General features: G+C 51.6%; 1 protein-coding gene across 2 annotated transcripts in view; it reads right to left on the bottom strand.

Moving 5' to 3' along the window:
* Positions 1–499: 499 nt before the first annotated feature.
* LOC144953623 (uncharacterized) overlaps positions 500–19,593 on the bottom strand; it is a 64,945-nt gene continuing 45,851 nt past the window's right edge. For both annotated transcript variants that reach the window (XM_078884212.1, XM_078884211.1), the window contains 5 exons: positions 15,245–15,432; positions 12,107–12,541; positions 10,387–10,461; positions 10,005–10,166; positions 500–3,587 (listed from right to left, as the gene is read on the bottom strand). In XM_078884212.1, the coding sequence (XP_078740338.1) occupies positions 2,672–3,587; positions 10,005–10,166; positions 10,387–10,461; positions 12,107–12,541; positions 15,245–15,432 (1,776 nt within the window). In that variant the 3' untranslated portion in view covers positions 500–2,671. The remainder of the gene's footprint in view (positions 3,588–10,004; positions 10,167–10,386; positions 10,462–12,106; positions 12,542–15,244; positions 15,433–19,593) is intronic.

Here is a 19,593-nt window from a genome sequence, read left to right on the forward strand (position 1 = left end):
AATGGCATAGGTTGCATGCAACTTTGTTCGATTCTCTTTTACAAAGTGCACCTATGTAGAAGTCTACATGTACGTTTACAGAATGCACCCATGTACAAGTATACGTGCACGTTTACAGAGTGCACCCATGTACAAGTATATGTGCACGTTTACAGAGTGCACCCATGTACAAGTATAAGTACACTTGTACAGAGTGCACCTATGTAGAAATCTACAAGTGCATTTACAGTGCACCCATGTAATATAAGCATACATACACATTTACAGAGTGCACCCATGTAAAAGTCTACATCCACATTTGCAGAGTGCACCCATGTACCACGTACAAGTATACGTGCACGTTTATACAGTGCATCCATGTAGACGTCTTCATGCACGTTTACAGAGTGCACCCATGTACTAGTATACGCGCACATTTCCAAAGTACACCCGTAAAAATCCGCCTACTTGGTCACGTGGTTTGCGTGAGCAAGCAACCTGCATTTTTTTGTTCATTTCCCCCCCCCCCCCCGAAGACCATAAAAAACAATTAACTAATTATCTGAGCTCCCCCGGGGAGATTTGTTCAATTCATGCAGTAACATTGGGGCCACCAGCTCCGCCCATTCAACGGCTAGCCCTTGCTCAGTCAATCGTTAAGCCCGCCAACTCGACCACTAGCCCCGCCCACTCAGCCACCAGCCCTGCCCACTGGACCACGAATTGATTAGCCCCACCCACTAGCTAGGTAGCTTTGTGACGTTAATCACCCATTCACCCAAACCACTCCCCAATCCCTCCCCTCGTACCATTGCTCCCCCTCCCCCCGGTAGGATGCTCAGCTAGGCTATATCTACTGCTACACGGGACAAATTCCCCCCTCCCATTGCGAGAATAAATATCCGAGCGCGCGCGTACGGACGTACGTATATATATAGCAACCACAACGGTGAAGCTGGCAATCAGAAGCAATCGATAAATAGGTCAATAAATATGTCGATAGGTCAGCGATGCAAAAACGTCAACAACAAAAACCGGGTGGAGTTTGCCGGTCTCTGTCCAATCACTGTCCACCTCACACACATTAGCTCTTATTCACATGCATGTAAACTCACACACAGACACACGTATTTGCACACACGTGTTCATACGCAAAAAAAGATACCATGTAGCCTTCAAAAGGCTTGTTGGGGCAAGTGCCCCTATAATGGTGTGACCAGAAATCACGCCTCAGCTGCCTTTGTCTCTCCCCCACAGTGCTGATGTTTTTTTATGGCTGAGCCGACCTAGGGGAGGCCCAGGGGATCCCAACTTCAAATATTCGCTGTCCCTTGATGATGTAGGGCCATGAGTGGGAATCGAATTTGGGCCTTTGCCCATGGGTTGACGCAACGCAGCACGCCAATCGCTGCGCCACTACTCCCCACGCACATAAATACACACACACACACTCACTCAAATTAATAGGACAACAAAGACATAGATCCCCCCGTGTAGCCTGTAACAGACCGTTGGGGGCAAGTGCTGTTCACAAGCAGCACCAACGAAGGCCGGCAGAGCACGCGAAGAGGGTGGGTGGCCAACGCCACGCCCGGCCGCTATTGTCTCCCCCCGTGGCGATGTTTACTTACCCACCACCGCACCAGGTTACTCATTTGAGGCTGAGTCAACCTAAGGCCGGTTGTTCAGATAATCGTCACTAACGGTGTTGGTGGTGGCCGTGAGCGGGAATGGAACTCGAACTCTGGTGTCGTAGGTGTGCAGCAGTGCGCTAACTGCTGTGCCACCGCTCCCCACACATTTAATAGACACACACACAAACGTAAACGCAACACGAATTATACATTAACCAGAGCTGTGCATAACCAACACACACTTTGTGCAAAAATATCAGACCAACCCTTTTACAAGGTAACCTGAAGCAATAAATAAGTAAATATACCATACATAAATAACAATAAATATTGATAAGGTTCAGTGCCTTGAGTTCGAGACCGGGTGTCAGGATCAGTGACTTGAAGCCAGGCCTCGACATCATTGACTTGCGACCTCAATGCCTAGGATTTGAGACCAGGAAACCTGAGGATCAGTGACTTGAAGCCATGCCTCAACATCATTGACTTAAAAACTGAGTGTCTAGGCTTTGAGACCAGGAAACATCAGGATCAGTGACTTGAAGCCAGGCCTCAACATCATTCACTTTGAGACCTCAATGTCTAGCATTTGAGACCAGGAAACCTCAGGATCAGTGACTTGAATCCAGGCCTCAACATCATTGACTTTGAGACCTCAATGTCTAGGATTTGAGACCAGGAAACCTCAGGATCAGTGACTTGAAGCCATGCCTCAACATCATTGATTTGGGACCTAAATGTCTCGGATTTGAGACCAGGACTGGTTTCACTTGGGCCAGGTCTCCTGGCTACTGAGTGAAGATTCCACCCCGCCAACCACCCCATCCCCTCCCACCGTGTAACGACGCTTCCACTGTAACAGACCACCCACTCACTTGTTCGCTACTGCCCCCCCCACCACAACCTCTAGGGGAGTGGACAATACACAGCAGCCTCCTTCCCTCCATCTCTCCCCCCCTCACTCACCACCTTCTGGGGGAGCAGCCAATCCATAGCAGCCTTCTCCCCTCCATGTCTCCTCCCACACCACCCCACCGGCCATCGTGAACCTCTCTTCCTCAACGGTGCAACCGCTCGTTCCCAGGCCGGGGCTGAGCCTCGCCGGCAGTGGCACTGCCCTCTGACTCCCAGCTCCAGCTCCGGCTGCTCCTTCTGGCTCCGGCTCGGGTCTTTCCTCTGCCACCACTGCCACCACCGCCACCGCTGCCACCGACACCGCCGGCCAGGCTTCCGCTCCTACTGCGTGTTCCGGTCGCTCCAGACCGAGACCCTCGCCTGCTGCTGCGGCTCCGGCTCCGACTAAGGCCGGGGCTCGCGCTGGGGCTGGGGCTCGATCCAGCCCGGGTTTTGCGTCCTCGGCCTTTTCCTGACCCAGGGTGTCGTTTTGTTTTGGCCGCTCCGGGTCGGCGCTTCCTGGCTCCAGCCCGGGTTTTCCCAACCCCTCCGTCGCTCCCACCGCTCCGGCTCCTTGGCCGGCTCCAGCTCCGGCGACCTATGCCACTCCCACTGCTGTTGTAGGACTCCCGGCTGCTGGTCCGGATCCGGCTCCGGCTCCGGTCGTGGCTCCGGCTCCATGACTTCGTCGTTCCGCTCCACTCGCTTCTCGACGTCAGGCTGCTCCTCCTCCTCCTGCTGCTGATACTGCTGCCCCTGCTACTGCCCCTGCTGCTGCCCCTGCTGCTCCCCCTGCTGCTGCTACCGCTGCTTCCACCCCTACTGCTGCTATGCTCTCCTCGGTGGCGGTGGCGGCGCTGCCGGGTTTTGCGGCGGGTGTTCCGTGCCGGGGTTTGGCTGCTTCTGCCGCTGCGGTTACCACGGCTGCCGCTGCTGCTGCTGTTCCTGCTGCGGTTGCCGTGCCGACTACTCCTCCGTGACGAGGTTGAGGAAGAGGGAGATGAGGAGGAGGACGAAGAGGAGGATGAGGAGGTGCTGGGAGGACTTGGGCGGTAGTAGGGAACCGGTCGCTTGCGGGCACTGGTTCAAGCGGGAACGAACAGAGAAGGGGTGAGTGAGTGTGAGTGTGTGTGTGAGTGGGTGGGTAAGTGTGTGGGTGTGTGAGGGAGTTGGTGGGTGAATGGGGGGATGAGTGTTCGACAAAAAACACCCCCTTTCTTCTTCGTGGTGCCGGATGGTAACACTGGTGAGCAATACCTGGGGTGAGGGGAAGGCCAATTCCAATTGGCTATACCCCTCATGGCACTCATAGCCACCACAGCGGCCATTGGGAGCTCTGGACAGGTGCAAGGGGTTACTAACCCTTCCGCTTATCAATTTAACCACCGTAAAGACACGTGCAAAAAAATCGAACTAAGTTTGTGCCGGAGGCCCCAAGTGGACAGGCGTCTATGTTGTCTCCTGGCCAAACCTCATTTGTCGGAGCCAGGAGACTGGACCCGGCACCCTCGGGGTACCTCCACAAACGGCAAAAAAACACTGGGGAGTAGCCACGTGGAATGTTCGAACCCTCACTGCGGAGGTGAGGCTGCCACTCCTCTATCGGTAGCTGGACCGGTAGCACCTGGATCTCTGCGGCATTCAGGGGGTCTGGTGGACTGGATCTGGCTCCAATCACCATGAGGGGTAGACAGTCCTCGACTCTGAGCTGGAGACTGCTAAGAAACAGAGAGTGGCTATCCTTCTGAACAAAATAATGAAGTGAGTGTGGGAGTCTGGTGATGAGGTATAGGAAGCTGTAAGCCCAAGGCTACTGTGGGTTTGCCTCCTCATCAACCAGAGGTGACTTTAATGCCAGAGTTGGTCATGACGCTAGCATTTGGACTCGAGTGATTTGGAGACATGGGCCAGTTCAGCTCATAATAACGGTAGGGCTTATAATTACCAACACGCTGTTCTGGCATCGGTGCATCCATACAACATCATGGATGCATGCTGGGTCCAAGCAAGAACATCTGTTGGACTATATAGTGACAGAACATTGGATGAAGACTCATGTCATTGACACCAGGACCTACCGTAGAGCTGATATTCCCACTGACCATCGGTTTGTCATCTGTAAGATGTGTCTGCCATTCTTCCACTCCAGTTGTGGGTGTCCATCTAGGACCCCATTCAAGCCCATACTGGCTTGGTCTCAGCTAGCTGATCAAAGTTGCAAGTGAGGATTTAATCATTGCTTGCAGCTGGGGTGGGCATCGTCCCCCACTCCTCCTGATACTGAGGGGAAATGGGTGAGGTTTGGGACTGTCTCTCATGCAGCTGCAATGGCTGCTTTGCGTGTGCTGTCTAAACCTACCCAGTAAAAACCTTGGCTGACAGAAAAGGTATTCTAGGAACCTGACAAAAACTGACAGACCCACTCCCATCGTCTATAGCATCTCACGTCAGAGAATGAGGAGGCTTACCGCAGCCTTCGCTCAGAGGTTTGGAAAGCTGTGCGGTGCTACAAGGATAAGTGATGGTCACAATTTGCTGAGAATATGGAGTCTGCCTCAGTAGCCCATGATCACAAATACCTTGTATATCCCATTAAAAATGTAACTTGCAGTGCAGCACCTATCACAATTCTACGGGGAAAGAAAGGTGATCTAATCTGCAACCCCCAGGAACAGGTTTGCAGATTTGCTGAACAATCCTGTGAGGCCTTGGGAGAAGGGAAATCCCTCGGCCCAGAAAAAAAATCATGGGGCAAAGAGGGGATGACACTTTTGCAGCTGCCATGCCTCAAATATTGGTAGAAGTAGTCACTTCCTGTGAGTGGCTGGCTGAAGTGCCATCTGTTGAGAAAGTACAGAAGAAAATCCAGAGTCTGAAACCAGGAAAAGCACCAGACAGAGATGATCTCCCAAGCAAACTGCTGAGGATGGATGTTTTTTTGTGTGCAGGCTACCCTATATGACATGATAATTACGGTGTGGACCACTGAACGGGTTCTGCAGGATTGGAAGGATGCCCTAAGAGGGCATCTCTCTTCTCAGTGTGCCGGGAAATATCTTGGCAATAATTATTCAGTTATCACTTTCCAAGCAAGCTGAGGAGAGGCTTGCGTAGCCCCAATGTGGTTTCAGGCCAGGGCGGTCCTGTACATATGCCATATTTTCTGTCCGTCTGCTACAGCAGAGGTGTAGGAAATTCCAATATAACCTACATTAATTCTAGATTTGAAGCTTTCGTGACTGCAAGGAATCATCTTCTTAGGTTTTTTCGGTAAAGTCACGTAGAAAGTAAAATAAAATAAAAACAAAAATCACGACGTTTCGGAGGCAACACAAGTCTCCGTCATCAGGTGGGACCGTCACAGCCAGATTAGCTGTATCAAGTGAGGCAATGATTCAAGATGTAATCCCTTAAAAGCGAGTTGAGGGGGGAGGGAGAGGGAGGGGGGAGCTCATCAGACTATGGTAGCCAATGAAAGGAACGTATCGGGAGGGAGGGCGAGGCCAAAAAGGGTGGGCGATGGACGTGGAAGCGCTTGTGCGCAAGCGGCTAATTACTGCACATGCCAACACAATGGAGCGATTGTGCGCAAGCGGCCAGCCACTGCACCCGCCAACACAATGGGCAGAGAGGAGGAGGGGAGGTCTAATACACATGATAGACAAAAGAACGAAAATGATGATGGGTACAAACTTAGGGGGAGCTCATCAGACTATGGTAGCCAATGAATGGAACGTATCGGGAGGGAAGGGGGGGCGGGGGGGGGGGCGAGGCCAAAAGGGTGGGCGACGGACGTGGAAGCGCTTGTGCGCAAGCGGCCAATTACTGCACACGCCAACACAATGGAGAGAGAGGGGGAGGGGGGGTCTGATACACATGATAGACAAAAGAACGAAAATGCCCATGTTTATACCAATGCTGGCTGAACAATGAAGAGAGTACTGTTAAAATAACTGGGGATGTTAACACTCGGTAAAGTACAGTAAAATAGTGCCTGTCAGATAAGATGGTCCAAAAAATTTGTGATTAAGTCTTTTTTGCGTGGTTGATAACATTTTTCCAATGATTACTAAGTTTGTACCCATCATCACGGTTGAAATTATGTCTGTGTTTGTATATTTGTATGGCTTCGTGTACAAACCTTTGATGGTAGCCGGGAGGTTTGCAGAGAACCTTGGTCTCGGAAAAGACAATTTCATGAGAGCCCACCGAGTTACCATACATAGCTGGCGTCACCAAAAAGATCTCCAAAATTCTAAACAAACATAAGATCCAAGTCCGATTCAGTACAGTGCATAAAATCCGTGATCTGATTCCATCTGTGAAGGATGTCGTTCCTGACTTACAGTATCCTGGAGTCTACAAATTGAGTTGCATTTGTGGTGATTGCTACATTGGAGAAACGAAACGTCATGTTTCTGATCGTGTCCGCGAGCACAAGTCAGATCTGAAACACGGCAGAACTGATTCTTCTGCCGTGGCCGATCATTGCTACAACTCGGTGGGCTCTCATGAAATTGTCTTTTCCGAGACCAAGGTTCTCTGCAAACCTCCCGGCTACCATCAAAGGTTTGTACACGAAGCCATACAAATATACAAACACAGACATAATTTCAACCGTGATGATGGGTACAAACTTAGGTATCATTGGAAAGATGTTATCAACCACGCAAAAAAGACTTAATCACAAATTTTTTGGACCATCTTATCTGACAGGCACTATTTTACTGTACTTTACCGAGTGTTAACATCCCCAGTTATTTTAACAGTACTCTCTTCATTGTTCAGCCAGCATTGGTATAAACATTGGCATTTTCGTTCTTTTGTCTATCATGTGTATCAGACCCCCCCTCCCCCTCTCTCTCCATTGTGTTGGCGTGTGCAGTAATTGGCCGCTTGCGCACAAGCGCTACCACGTCCGTCGCCCACCCTTTTGGCCTCGCCCCCCCCCCGCCCCCCCCTCCCTCCCGATACGTTCCATTCATTGGCTACCATAGTCTGATGAGCTCCCCCTAAGTTTGTACCCATCATCATTTTCGTTCTTTTGTCTATCATGTGTATTAGACCTCCCCTCCTCCTCTCTGCCCATTGTGTTGGCGGGTGCAGTGGCTGGCCGCTTGCGCACAATCGCTCCATTGTGTTGGCATGTGCAGTAATTGGCCGCTTGCGCACAAGCGCTTCCACGTCCATCGCCCACCCTTTTTGGCCTCGCCCCCCCTCCCTCCCGATACGTTCCTTTCATTGGCTACCATAGTCTGATGAGCTCCCCCCTCCCTCTCCCTCCCCCCTCAACTCGCTTTTAAGGGATTACATCTTGAATCATTGCCTCACTTGATACAGCTAATCTGGCTGTGACGGTCCCACCTGATGACGGAGACTTGTGTTGCCTCCGAAACGTCGTGATTTTTGTTTTTATTTTATTTTACTTTCTACGTGACTTTACCGAAAAAACCTATGACCTACATCTTTGCTTTATTGACCGGGTCAAGGCCTATGATACCATCAATAGGCATAGGCTCGGGGTTGTTTTTCGTGCTTTTGGAGTCCCTAACTCTCTGTTAAGGATCAGTAAGGACCTTCATAAATGTGAAGAAGCCTGGGTAAACTACGTGGCCAGGAGTCAGAGCCATTCCCTGTTCACCTTGGGGTGCAACAGGGATGTCCTCTGGTGCCTACATTATTTCACATCTTTTTCAACAATGTAGTTTGAGAAGCTTTGCATGGCTGTAATGGAGGAATCTCCATCTGGTACAGGTACAATGGGAGGATGATCAATACCCAGGTGCGGTCGAGGAGATGGTTCTCTATTGGTCAACCATGTTATGTATGTTGATGATCTGGTGATTGCTGCTCACTCAAAGAAGGAGTTGGAGGCGCTGCTAAGACGCGGGCATTACCATCAGCCCCTCCAAAACTATGCTTGCGAAATGTAGACCACCCGAATGGAACATCTTCGCAGGTTATAATAATTTAGGCTGGCCTGTCTGCGATCTATCCTGGGTTTAACCTGGCTGGATTGTGCGAGGAGCTCACAAATCTTTGAAAGATCTGGGCACAGTACCATCAGCGAGCTCCTCTGGCATGGAAGGCTGCGTTGGCTGGGTCATATAGCCTGCATGCCCAGCCACCACATACTCAAACAGCTTTTGTCCACTCTGATAGAGGGGGCTAGGGCATGACACGGGCTAGAGAAGAGATGGAGTGATGTGGAAAGAGAGGATATGGAGCTGAGTGGACTTGCCAATAACTAGTACCAGGAGTGTCAAGATCGGCCTCTGTTAGAGGAGGCCCGTTAAGGATGCTACTGGAGAGTTGGAGGCAGTCACCCTCCAGCAATAACGGAGGGCAGAGGAGCAATGCTCACAACAATAATTGGGCAGCTAAAAAACAGCAAGTTGGTATAATAAAGGGTACATCTGGTGCATCTGCCAGTCATCTCAGTTAGTCAACCATGGTACCTGCAGGGCCTGTCCTGTAACCTCCTGTCAGCGAACCTTTGACACTTCAGCTGGCCTCAAGGTGCACCTGACCTGGCACAAGCGCCTTGGTGACGTCACCGTCACTTAGCGGCAAATGGTGTATATTGGTATTGGTGTAGTAGTGTAGCATACAGTAGTGTAGTTTATAGTAGTGTATAGTGCATAGTAGTGTATATGAGTGTAGTGTATAGTAGTGTAGTGGATAGTAAATACTATACACTAACTAAGCGACATGTCTCGAACCATGTTCGTGAATATAAGGCAGATCTGAAACACTGTAGGACCAATACCTTGGCAGTGGCTGATCATTGTTTTAATGCGGTGGGCTCACACGAAATTGAGTTGCAAATCCACTGGCTATCAACAAAGATCCGTTCATGAAGCCATCCATATATACAGACACAGACACAATTTCAACCGAGAAGATAGGTACAAACTTAGCATTCATTGGAAGGCTGTGATGTTCCCTTCCTGCCACCTTCCAATGTATCTTTTTTTCTTTTCCCCCGTGGTTTCGGCTCTCCAATTTCACATTAACATTTAGAATTTCTCGCGCCAACGTGGCCACCTACGGATGCCGACCTCTACGTCGCGGTGGCTCTGCGATCTTACATTAACATGCTAATCTCTCACATTAACATAGCTACACGTGCACTCGTTGCGGATGCCGTTCTCCGATCTTACATTAACATGCACATTTTTCATATTAACATCACTAGCTCTGCCCAGTTCGTTTATGACCCTAGAACTACACCCTATACAAGTCTGCATTCAGCAGCTTTCCTCCTCTTTCCTCCTGATTAGTAGTGTACTGTAGAGCGAAGTGTATAGTAGTGTAGTCTATAGTTTTTAGTAGTGTCGTGTATAGCGTTTTGTAGTGTAGTATATAGTTAGTGTATAGTCCTGTAGTATATAGTGTAGTGTACAGTGTAGTATATGGTAGTGTATAGTAGTAGTATTTTTGTGTAGTGCATAGTGCAGTGTGTAGTAGTGTAGTGTATAGTGTAGTGAGCTGCACCTGGTGATCCTGCGGGGCTCCAGGTGGCTGGGGGAGTCTCTGCGCCGCTTGCGGAGTGGTGAGAAGCTGCCTCCCCTCCTCTGGCGCCGGTGGCGCTCCCCGCCCGGCTGTGGCGGTGGCGGCGGTGGCTGCTGCTGTCGTTCGCGGTCACCACCTAGCTGCCTGGGGTGGGGTGGGGGGAGGTTACACGGGGGGAGGGGGGGTTGTCACATGGGGGCGGTTACATGGAGAGTCACACGAGGGCGGTCACACGTGGCGGGGCGTCACACGTGGGGGAGGGGGTTGCATGGAGGGGTTAAGGGGTCAGGGGTAGAGGGGGTCAGAGGGGGTCAGAGGGCAGGGAGTGAGAGGGGGGCAGGGGGTCAGAGGGGTGTCAGGGTACCTATTATAGGGTCCCCCTGCGCGAGGGGCTGGGTCCCGTCGCGTTGAACTCCGTCGGCCGGGGGAGGAGGGCGACCTGTGGGACCAGGAGGGGAGAGGACATTAGATGCAGAGGATTGCACCACCACCACTGGCGACGAAGATGCTCAGCCAACGTTGTGGACATGGCATGCGTGACACCACAGGCAATCGGGAAGTTCAAAACCAAGTTGATAGCTTAACGTGGCCTGAATTTAGAGAGGGGATTATAGGTTAGATGGAGTGGGGGGGGATTTATGAAGAGGATTCGGGAGGTCAAAATACAAACATGGAAAGAACACACGGCGGGCAGGGGGAAACGGAGGGATGTGATCTTCTTAATGGAATTCATATAGCGCCTTAAATCAAGGCGCCTTACAATGAATTTACAATGGTACAATGTGTTGTGAATGCAATGGTGGAGATGAGGTGAACGCAAGAGACGAAAGGGGGGGGGGGGCGAATCTGTGACAATGATGCGTGACTGATGAAAGTAAATGATGATGGATTGAATGAATAATGACAGTAAATGATGATGAATGGATTGAATGAATGGGGTTAATGAGTAATATCTGTAAAATGAAATAAGCTATTCTGACAGTAAATGATAGTTTACGGGGTCACTATTGGCTGAAGCAAACTTTTTTTCACGAGCGGGTTGTTACCTGTGCCATTTGAACCGGTCTGGGTAAACAGACCCCTGCTGAATGAAAACGTTTGCTGGGTGGACAATCAGCACCCTTTGAGCTCGATTTGAGAATCGACACGTGGATGCGGTCAAGCGGCGGATGTCTTAATTTTGGCAGCCGTGCGCTGAACATCGACGCGAGTTGGTACCAGAGTATCTCGAGTTTTTCATTGGCTTCCAGGCCATTCAAATTCAGACAGCAGGCCAGGAGAGAATGGGTTGCCTTCCAAGTTAGAAACCGCCATATCGATTGTCGCTATTTCATTGGTGAAGAACGCCGCAAGTGCTCTGCACAGACTGCCGGGTTGACTAAGTTGATGGGGTGGTTGGAAGTGCAGCAGAACCCTTCATGACGTGCCACAGAGCAGAGTGAAGAAAAATCTGCCAGAAGACTAAAAAACGAGTAGGTTGGCAGATCTGCAGGCAATGGCTCTGTAAGCGAGGAGTCTGACCCTCTCGAAACCAGTTTTCTTCCCAAAGACGCTCCCAGCCACCTCCTCTCTGTTTCTGATTCGCAGCAATCGCCTCTGGTGACAGCTGGTTACTGTGGCATACTTTCCCTGTTCTCTTTGTGCACGTTGTTCGGGATGGGCACGAGTTCATCGAGAACAGCAGTCGAATCGACCGTCGAAGCAGGATTTAGACATGCTGATGACGACTGGATCCTCAGATAGAAAGCATCATGGGTCCAGTCGTTTCCAGTCTCTCTTCAGTCTCTCTGTACGATATCGTTGTGACAGGTGGGCGAATATTTGTAATGCTGCCTTGCACATCACGATAACTGTGATCCGAAAATACCCCATGTCATCGATAACAGCGTCGTTCAGAGTTACGGCATTTGGCGGATGTGAAAGATGTGATCCAGTATATTTCCCGAGCGACATGTCGCGCTGCTGACGTGCCATGTTAAACTGACTGTCGACAATCGAGCATCACACCCACCCCCACCACCACACACACAAGCCCCACCACCACCGCCATCGTCACCAACGACTGATCAGAGAGTTCCCCGCACCTCGTTTTGCTGGCATTCGTCGCCGTGGGAGAGCGTGCCCGGCTTTGACTTCGGCTCCGGTTCCGACTCCGGCTCCGGGTTCGACTCCTACTCCGGTTTCGACTCCGGCTACGCGTGCGGCTCTCCCGCGATTCCCGCGCTATATTCCGCGCCGGGGGATATGAGCGGGAGCGAGAGCCGGAGCCTGATCGGGAGGCGGAGCTGAAGCGTGACCCGGAGCCGGATCGGGAGCCCGAGACAGAGCGGGAGCCACCAGGTCGGGAGGCTCGCTGAGATCCCCGATGAGACCCCCGTTGGGATCCCTGCTGGGAGCCCCGCTGAGAGCCCCGTTGTGACCCCCGCTGGGAGCCCCGCTGGGACCCCCGGTGGGATGCGCGGCGCCGCTTGCGACGGCTGCCCCTGCCCCGCGGGGGAGTGGAGCCCCGTGGCACAACCCTAAAGATAGCGGCACACGCATGCTACAGCATCACCAGTGGCACATGCAATACAGTGTCACCAGCGTCACACAATCCTAGAGACGGTGGCACACACACGCTACAGCATCACCAGCATCAAATGCACTACAGCATCACACGCACTACAGCATCAAACTCACTACAACGTCACACGAACTACAGCATCACCAGTGTTACACAACTCTAGACACAGCAGCACACACGCACTACAGCGTCACCAGCATCAAACGCTTTACAGCATTACACGCACTACAGCATCACATGTACCACAGCGTCAACAGCGTCACACAACCCTAGAAACAGGGGCACACACATGCTACAGCATCACCAGCGGCACATGCAATAAAGTGTCACCAGCGTTACACAACCCAAGAGACAGCGGCACACATGCACAGCGTCACACGCACTACAGCGTCACACTTGCAGCAGCATCACATGCACAGCGTCACACATGCTACAACATCACATGCATATCAGCGTTACATGCGCTACAGCGTCACACGTGCTGCATCATTACCAGCGTCACACGCACTAGAATGTCACACAAAGTCACAAACCTAGCGACATAGCCACATGCCACAGTGTCACACGTGCTACAGAGTCACACTCGCTATGGCGTTACAACGCTAGCAACATCATCACACGGTGCTACAGCATCACGCGCTACAGTGCCACACACTACATTGTAACACACACTACAGCATTACCAGCGTCACCACTGCCACGTCACGGCGATCCTGTGTGGAAGAACGCAACACAGTGGTAACACTTGGGCCTCACAGCACGAACGGGCCTGGGTTAGATTTCGGACACGGGCACCTTCCCGCGTCGAATTTGTGTGTTCTCCCCCTGTCCTATAGAATGTGAGTGTGTGTGTGATTGCAAGAGAACGTGTTTGTGTGTAACAAAAACAAACCCCCACCTACTCGGTTGTTGCCAGTCGGCAACGCTGTACTGGCTGTGAGCAATGCCATTGTGTGGGGAGGCCGATACCAATTGGTTATTTTGTATCATCGAATACTCCACCCTCTCAACTCCCTATTGGTGGGGCAGTTGTGGAGAGACTGGAGAAGTTTCTGGACCTGGGCAGTGTGCTTATGGCCAGATCCTGTTTGACAACAGAGGTCTCATTCCGAATCACGAGCGGCATTGTATTTTCATCAGCTGCGTAACGCTGTGTGGAAGCTACCTGGTCTGTCGCTACACATGAAGCTTTGGGTCTTCTCCGCTACTATTATGCCCTCCATTCTCCATATTTACGAAAAGAGGAACCCTAATGGAACATCTTTGCTGGTTAAAATATTCAGGCTGGCCTGCCTACGATCTATCCTGAGTTTAAACAGCTTGGATTGTGTGAGCAGCTTACAAATCCTCGAAATATCTGGAAACAGTCTCATCGGTGAGCTCCCCTTGCAGGCAAGGCTGAGGTGGCTGGGTTATGTAGCCCGCTTGCCCAGCTACCGCATGCCCACACAGATATTTTTCGGCCACATATAGGGGGCTAAACCGGGTGTGGCATGGGCTAGAGAAGAGATGGAATGATGTGGCACGAGAGGATGTAGAGCTGACTGGACGTGCCAATTACTGGTACCAGCGGTGTCAAGATCGGCCTCTGTGGAGGAGGCTCGTGTAGAACGCTACTGGGCAGTTGGAGGCAGTCACCCTCCAGCAACAACGGAGTGCTGGGCGACTAACACACAGAAAGTGGGCACAGTAGGGGGCACAGGTGGTGCATCTGACGGTCATCTCAGTCAGTCAACCCTTGGCACCTAGGTCTGTCCCGTGACCTCCTGCCAGCAAGATTTCGACACTTCACGTGGCCTTAAAGTGTACATAACCTGGCACAAGCGCCGTGGTGATGTTATCGCCACTCAGTTGCAAATGGCGGTTGTTGTTGATTGGGAGTGAGTCTGGAGTTGAACCCAGGAATTTCTTGTTCTGCTGCTGATAATGATGCTGGCGATGATGCCGTCACTGATGATGATGACACTGATGCCACCCATGATGATGCCGCTGATAATGATTCCGTTGCTGCTGCTGATGATGCTGCTGATAATGACAATAATAATGATGATGTCCCCGATGATGCAGATGATGATGCCACCGATATTGACACTGATCATGGTGATGCTGCTGATGTTGACACTAATAATGATGATGCCGCTGATGGCGAAACTAATAGTGATGATGTCCCTGATGATGATTCTGCTGATAATGAAATTACTCATGAAAACACCACTGATAATGATGATTCTGCTGATGATGGTGACGATGATGTCGCTGCTGATGACACTGATGATAATGGTCCTGATGACACGAATAAAGATGTTTATGATGCTGCTGCCGCTGATGATGACACTAATAATGATTATGATGCCGCCGATGATGATGCCGCTGATGTTGACACTGATGATGATTCCACTGATAATGAAATTATGAATGAAAACATCACTGATGATGATGATTCTGATGATGAAGCTGATGATGATGTCGCTGCTGATGACACTGATGATGATGATGATGCCGCTGATGACACTTCTAATGATAATGATTCGGATGACACGAATAATGATGATGATGCTGCCACTGATGACACTAACAATTAGAATGTTGCTGATGATGATGCTGATGACACTAATAATGATTACACCGCTGTTGCCAATAATGATGATGATGATCTCACCGGTTGCCAATCCCGGCCAGGGTCCCTCCACCTGCTGGGCTCACAGCGGCCGCGGGGTCCGAGGGGGCAGGGTCCGAGGGGTGGGGGTCCGGCCTCTCCCCTTCCTCACTCCCCTCACCCTCAGCCCCACCCCCCAGCGTCAACCCCCGCTGGTTCCCAACCACTCTCAATGGCTCCGGCTGGGACCCCTATGGGAGAAGGGAATTGGGGGGTAGGGAGGGGGGATGGGGGGGGGGATTTGGGGGAAGGGGGGGGAACACGGGCGAGTGGGGTGAGGAGTCAAGTTTTGACCTCTTGCAAGCTGGGGGTGGGGGGGAGGGGGGGAGGGGGTGGGGGTCGAAGGTCGCGTCCACGATTGTCCGCCTGGGCCTCCCGGACAGACGGCACCCGCGCACAGATGCTGATACAGACGCTCATTCCCTTAGACACTCACTCGCTTAGACACTCACTTACACACTCACTCACTTTGACACTCACTCACTTAGATACTCCTTTGGACACTCAGACTTGCTTAGACACTCGCATACTTACTCACTTAGACACTCACTCACGGAGACGTTCACTCACTGAAACACTCACACACTCACTCACTGAGACACTCACTCGCTTAGACACTCATTCAGACGCTCACTTAGACACTCGCTTAGACACTCACACACTTACTCACTTAGACACTCAACCACTGAGATACTCGCTTAGACACTTATTGAGAAGCTCACTTAGATACTCCCTTAGACACTCACTCACTTAGGCACTCGCTTAGACATCTACTTAGACACTCACTTATAGACTCGCCTACACTCCTACTCACTTTGACACTCACTCACTTAGACACTCACTTGCTTAGACACTCACTTAGACACTGGCTTAGACACTTAGTTAGACACTTACTTAGACATTAACTTAGACACTCACTACCAGGGCATCCTTCCAATCTCTGTAGTCCAGAGAGTTGTGATGTCAAGTAGCGGAAATCTGCACACAGACACCACCCTCCCTCCCTCAATAGTTTCGCTTGGGTGATCATTTATCATCTCTGCCCAGCGCTTTTTCCTGGCCTCAGACTCACCGGATCGCCCCCTCGTACTTCCTCTACAGATGGCCCCTCAGCCAGCCACTCACAGGGGGTTGGCTATTTCCCCTAATATATGAGGCAAGCCCAGCAGGATCATCCCCCACAATGCTCCACGGTGCCAACTTAGCTGATGGATTTCCCCTCCCGCAAAACCCCACAATGCTCAGTAAACCTGCAGACCTATTCTTGGGGGGGGTGGGGGGCGGGGTTGGAGATCGGATCACCATTCTTTCCCTTAAGGACGGCGACAGGCAAGGTGCTGCAAGCTACTTGATAGAGTTGAGTGATTATTTTAATCGCGAGCTACTGAGGCATTCTCCATCATAGCATTTGCCACCGTCACTCATTCTTGCTGCGCCACGCTGCTCGCCAAAGCGCTGAGCCTCCTTATTCTCCGATGTGGAATGCTTCATATGGCGTGGGAGTGGGCCTGCTACTTTCCCCAGGGGAGATCTGGACTGCGTACCCAATGTAGCCGTGGCAACTACAAAAGCCAAAGTCCTGAACGGCACCGCATATCCCACACCTCCGATGTGCATGGTTGGCTACATATGGAGGGAGGGACGTTGCCAAACCCAGCGCACAATTTTTACCACCACAGTGGAAGTCCTGAACCTCACCCATTCCCCCCCTCAACATCATGTGGTGTTAGTGGGGGGGAGTGCCAACCCGAGCTGCAAGCGATGTTTTTTATTTCTGCTTGCAAATATCCTCAGCTAGCCGAGAGCAGGCCACTGTGGGTTTGAATGGGGTTCTAGATGGACACCCACCACCGGAGTAGAAGAATAGCAGGCACATCTTACAGATGACAAGCCGATGATCAGTGGAGAGATCAGCTTCATGGGAGGTCTTGCTAACAGGGACATGGCCCCAACTTCGCTATTCTGTCACTAAGTAGTCTAGCAGTTATTCTTGCTTGGACCTAACTTGCATCCATGATGTTGTGTGGATGTGCTGATGCTGAAAAAGCGTGTTAGTGATTACAAGCCCATTTGCGGCACAGAGGCCTAGCAGCCTCCTACCTTGTTATTGAGTTGGTCTGGCCCATGCCTTCCAATCACTCCAGCCCAAATGCCAGCATCATGACCCACTCGGGCTTTAAAGTCATCCAATATGATGACTATCCCGAGGAGCCACTTTAGCTAGCACCTGTGACAGGAGGTCATAGAAGGTAGCTGACACATCGGCCTTGCCTGCATCCCTCCACTGATGTTCATCTTCAGTGGGGGCGTAAGCAACTACCACCAATGTAGACTGAGACTGACAGCTTCCCACACCTCACCATTCATTCTTTTGTTCAGAAGAAGAGCCGCTCCCTGTTGTTTGGCAGTCTCCTGCCCCGAGTAGAGGACTGTCCACTCCTCATGGTGACTGGAACCAGAACCAGTCCACCGGACATCCTGTATTTTATGGAGATCCAGGTGGTACTGGTCCGGCTCCCGACAGAGGAGTGGTAGCCTCTCCTCTGCAGTGAGCGTTCGAACATTCCACGTGGCCACCCGCAGTGACTTTTTTGCCCTTTCTGGAGGCACCCCTGTAGATGCGGATTTAGTTTCCTGGCTCTGCCAAATGGGGTCATTGATGCCTGTCCCCCCAGGGCCTCTGGCACAACCAAACATTCCAACACATACGCATAGACACACATCCGCCATATAGCCTTAACAGACCGTTGGGGCAAGTGCCGTTAGCGAGCAATACCAATGAAGGCTGGCACAGCACACGAGGAGCTGGGTGGCCAGCACCACGCCCAGCCACCTCTGTCTCTCCAGTGGCGATGTTCACACACTGCACCAGGTACTCATGTGAGGCGGAGTCTAACTAGGGGAGGCCCAGAATCGACCGGTTCAGATAATCATCACTGGTGTTGGCCGTGAGTGGGAATCGAACTCGGGTCACCGGGTTCATAGCACAGCGTGCTTACTGCTTCACTACCGCTCCCCACATACACACGTACACACACATTCGCTCATTTTCCTACACACAGACTCAAAATCCCACACAAAGATCCCCATATACTCTTAACAGACTGTAGGGGCAAGTGCTGTTAGCGAGCACCTATGAAGGCTGGCACAGCACATGTGGGGATGGGTGGCCACCACTACGCCCGGCCGCCTTTGTCTCCCTAATGGCGATGTTTACACACCGCACCAGGTAGTAATTTGAGGCTGAGTCGACCTAGGGGAGGCCCAGAACCGGTTCAGATAATCGTCACTGGTTTTGGCCGTTAACGGGAATCGAACTCCGGTCGCCGCGTTCTTAGGGTAGCATAGCGCTAACCACTACACCACCGCTCCCCACCACAACCACCTCCACACTCACTCACATTCCCACACACACCTCCACAACCACATCCACACACACACATCTCCCCCCACACACTCTCAGAATCCCGCCATCACCAACACAATAACAACCGCCATTCACCACTAAAGTGGCCGTAAAGTCACCATACAGTGCTAGTGCCAGGCTAGGTGCACCTTGAGGCCAAAGTGAATCACAAACGCACACACCCACACAGACGTGTGTGGTTTGCGATTGTGGTGGTTAGTGGGTCGAGTGGCCGAGGCTGTAGTGTGGTTGCATCTGTGGTGGTGGTGGCTGGTGGTTTTTTGTGATTGTGGTGCTTTGTGGGTTTAGTGGAGGGGCTGTGTGTGGTTTTTGTGGTGGTTGTGTGTGGTTATAGTTGTTGGTGGTGGTCGAGGTTTTGGTGGGTCTAGTGGCCAGGGCTGTGTGTGGTTCTGGTGGATGGTGGGTCTAGTGGCCAGGGCTGTGTGTGGTAGTGGTTGTGGTGGTTTGTGGCTCTAGTGGCTAGGGCTGTGTGTGGTTGTGGTAGTTGGTGGGTCTAGTGGCTAGGGCTTTGTGTGGTTGTGGTGGTTTGTGGGTTTAGTGGCCGGGCTGTGTGTGGTTGTGGTGGCTATAGTTGTGGTTGTTGGTGGGTCTAGTGGTTGTGGTGGTTTGTGGCTTTAGTGGCCGGGGCTGTGTGTGGTTGTGGTGGCGGCTATGTGTGTTTGTGGTTATTGGTGATGGTTTGTAGGTTTCGTGGCCAGGGCTGTGTGTGTGTGTGTGCTTATTGTGGTTGTGGTCGTTGGTGGGTCTAGTGGCTCTGTGTGGTTGTGGTAGTTCCAGTGGCTGTGTGTGTGTGGTTGTCTTGTGGTGGTTGTTGTTGTGGTGGTGATCGTTGTGTGAAGGGAGCGGTTGATGCGGTTGGTGGTGGAGGGAGGGGGGAGTGGGGAAGGGGGGTGGAAGGGGAGGAGGGGGAGGGCGGTTAGGCAGC

The sequence above is a fragment of the Lampetra fluviatilis genome, chromosome 79 (assembly GCF_964198595.1).
Source record: "Lampetra fluviatilis chromosome 79, kcLamFluv1.1, whole genome shotgun sequence".
NCBI lineage: Eukaryota > Metazoa > Chordata > Hyperoartia > Petromyzontiformes > Petromyzontidae > Lampetra > Lampetra fluviatilis.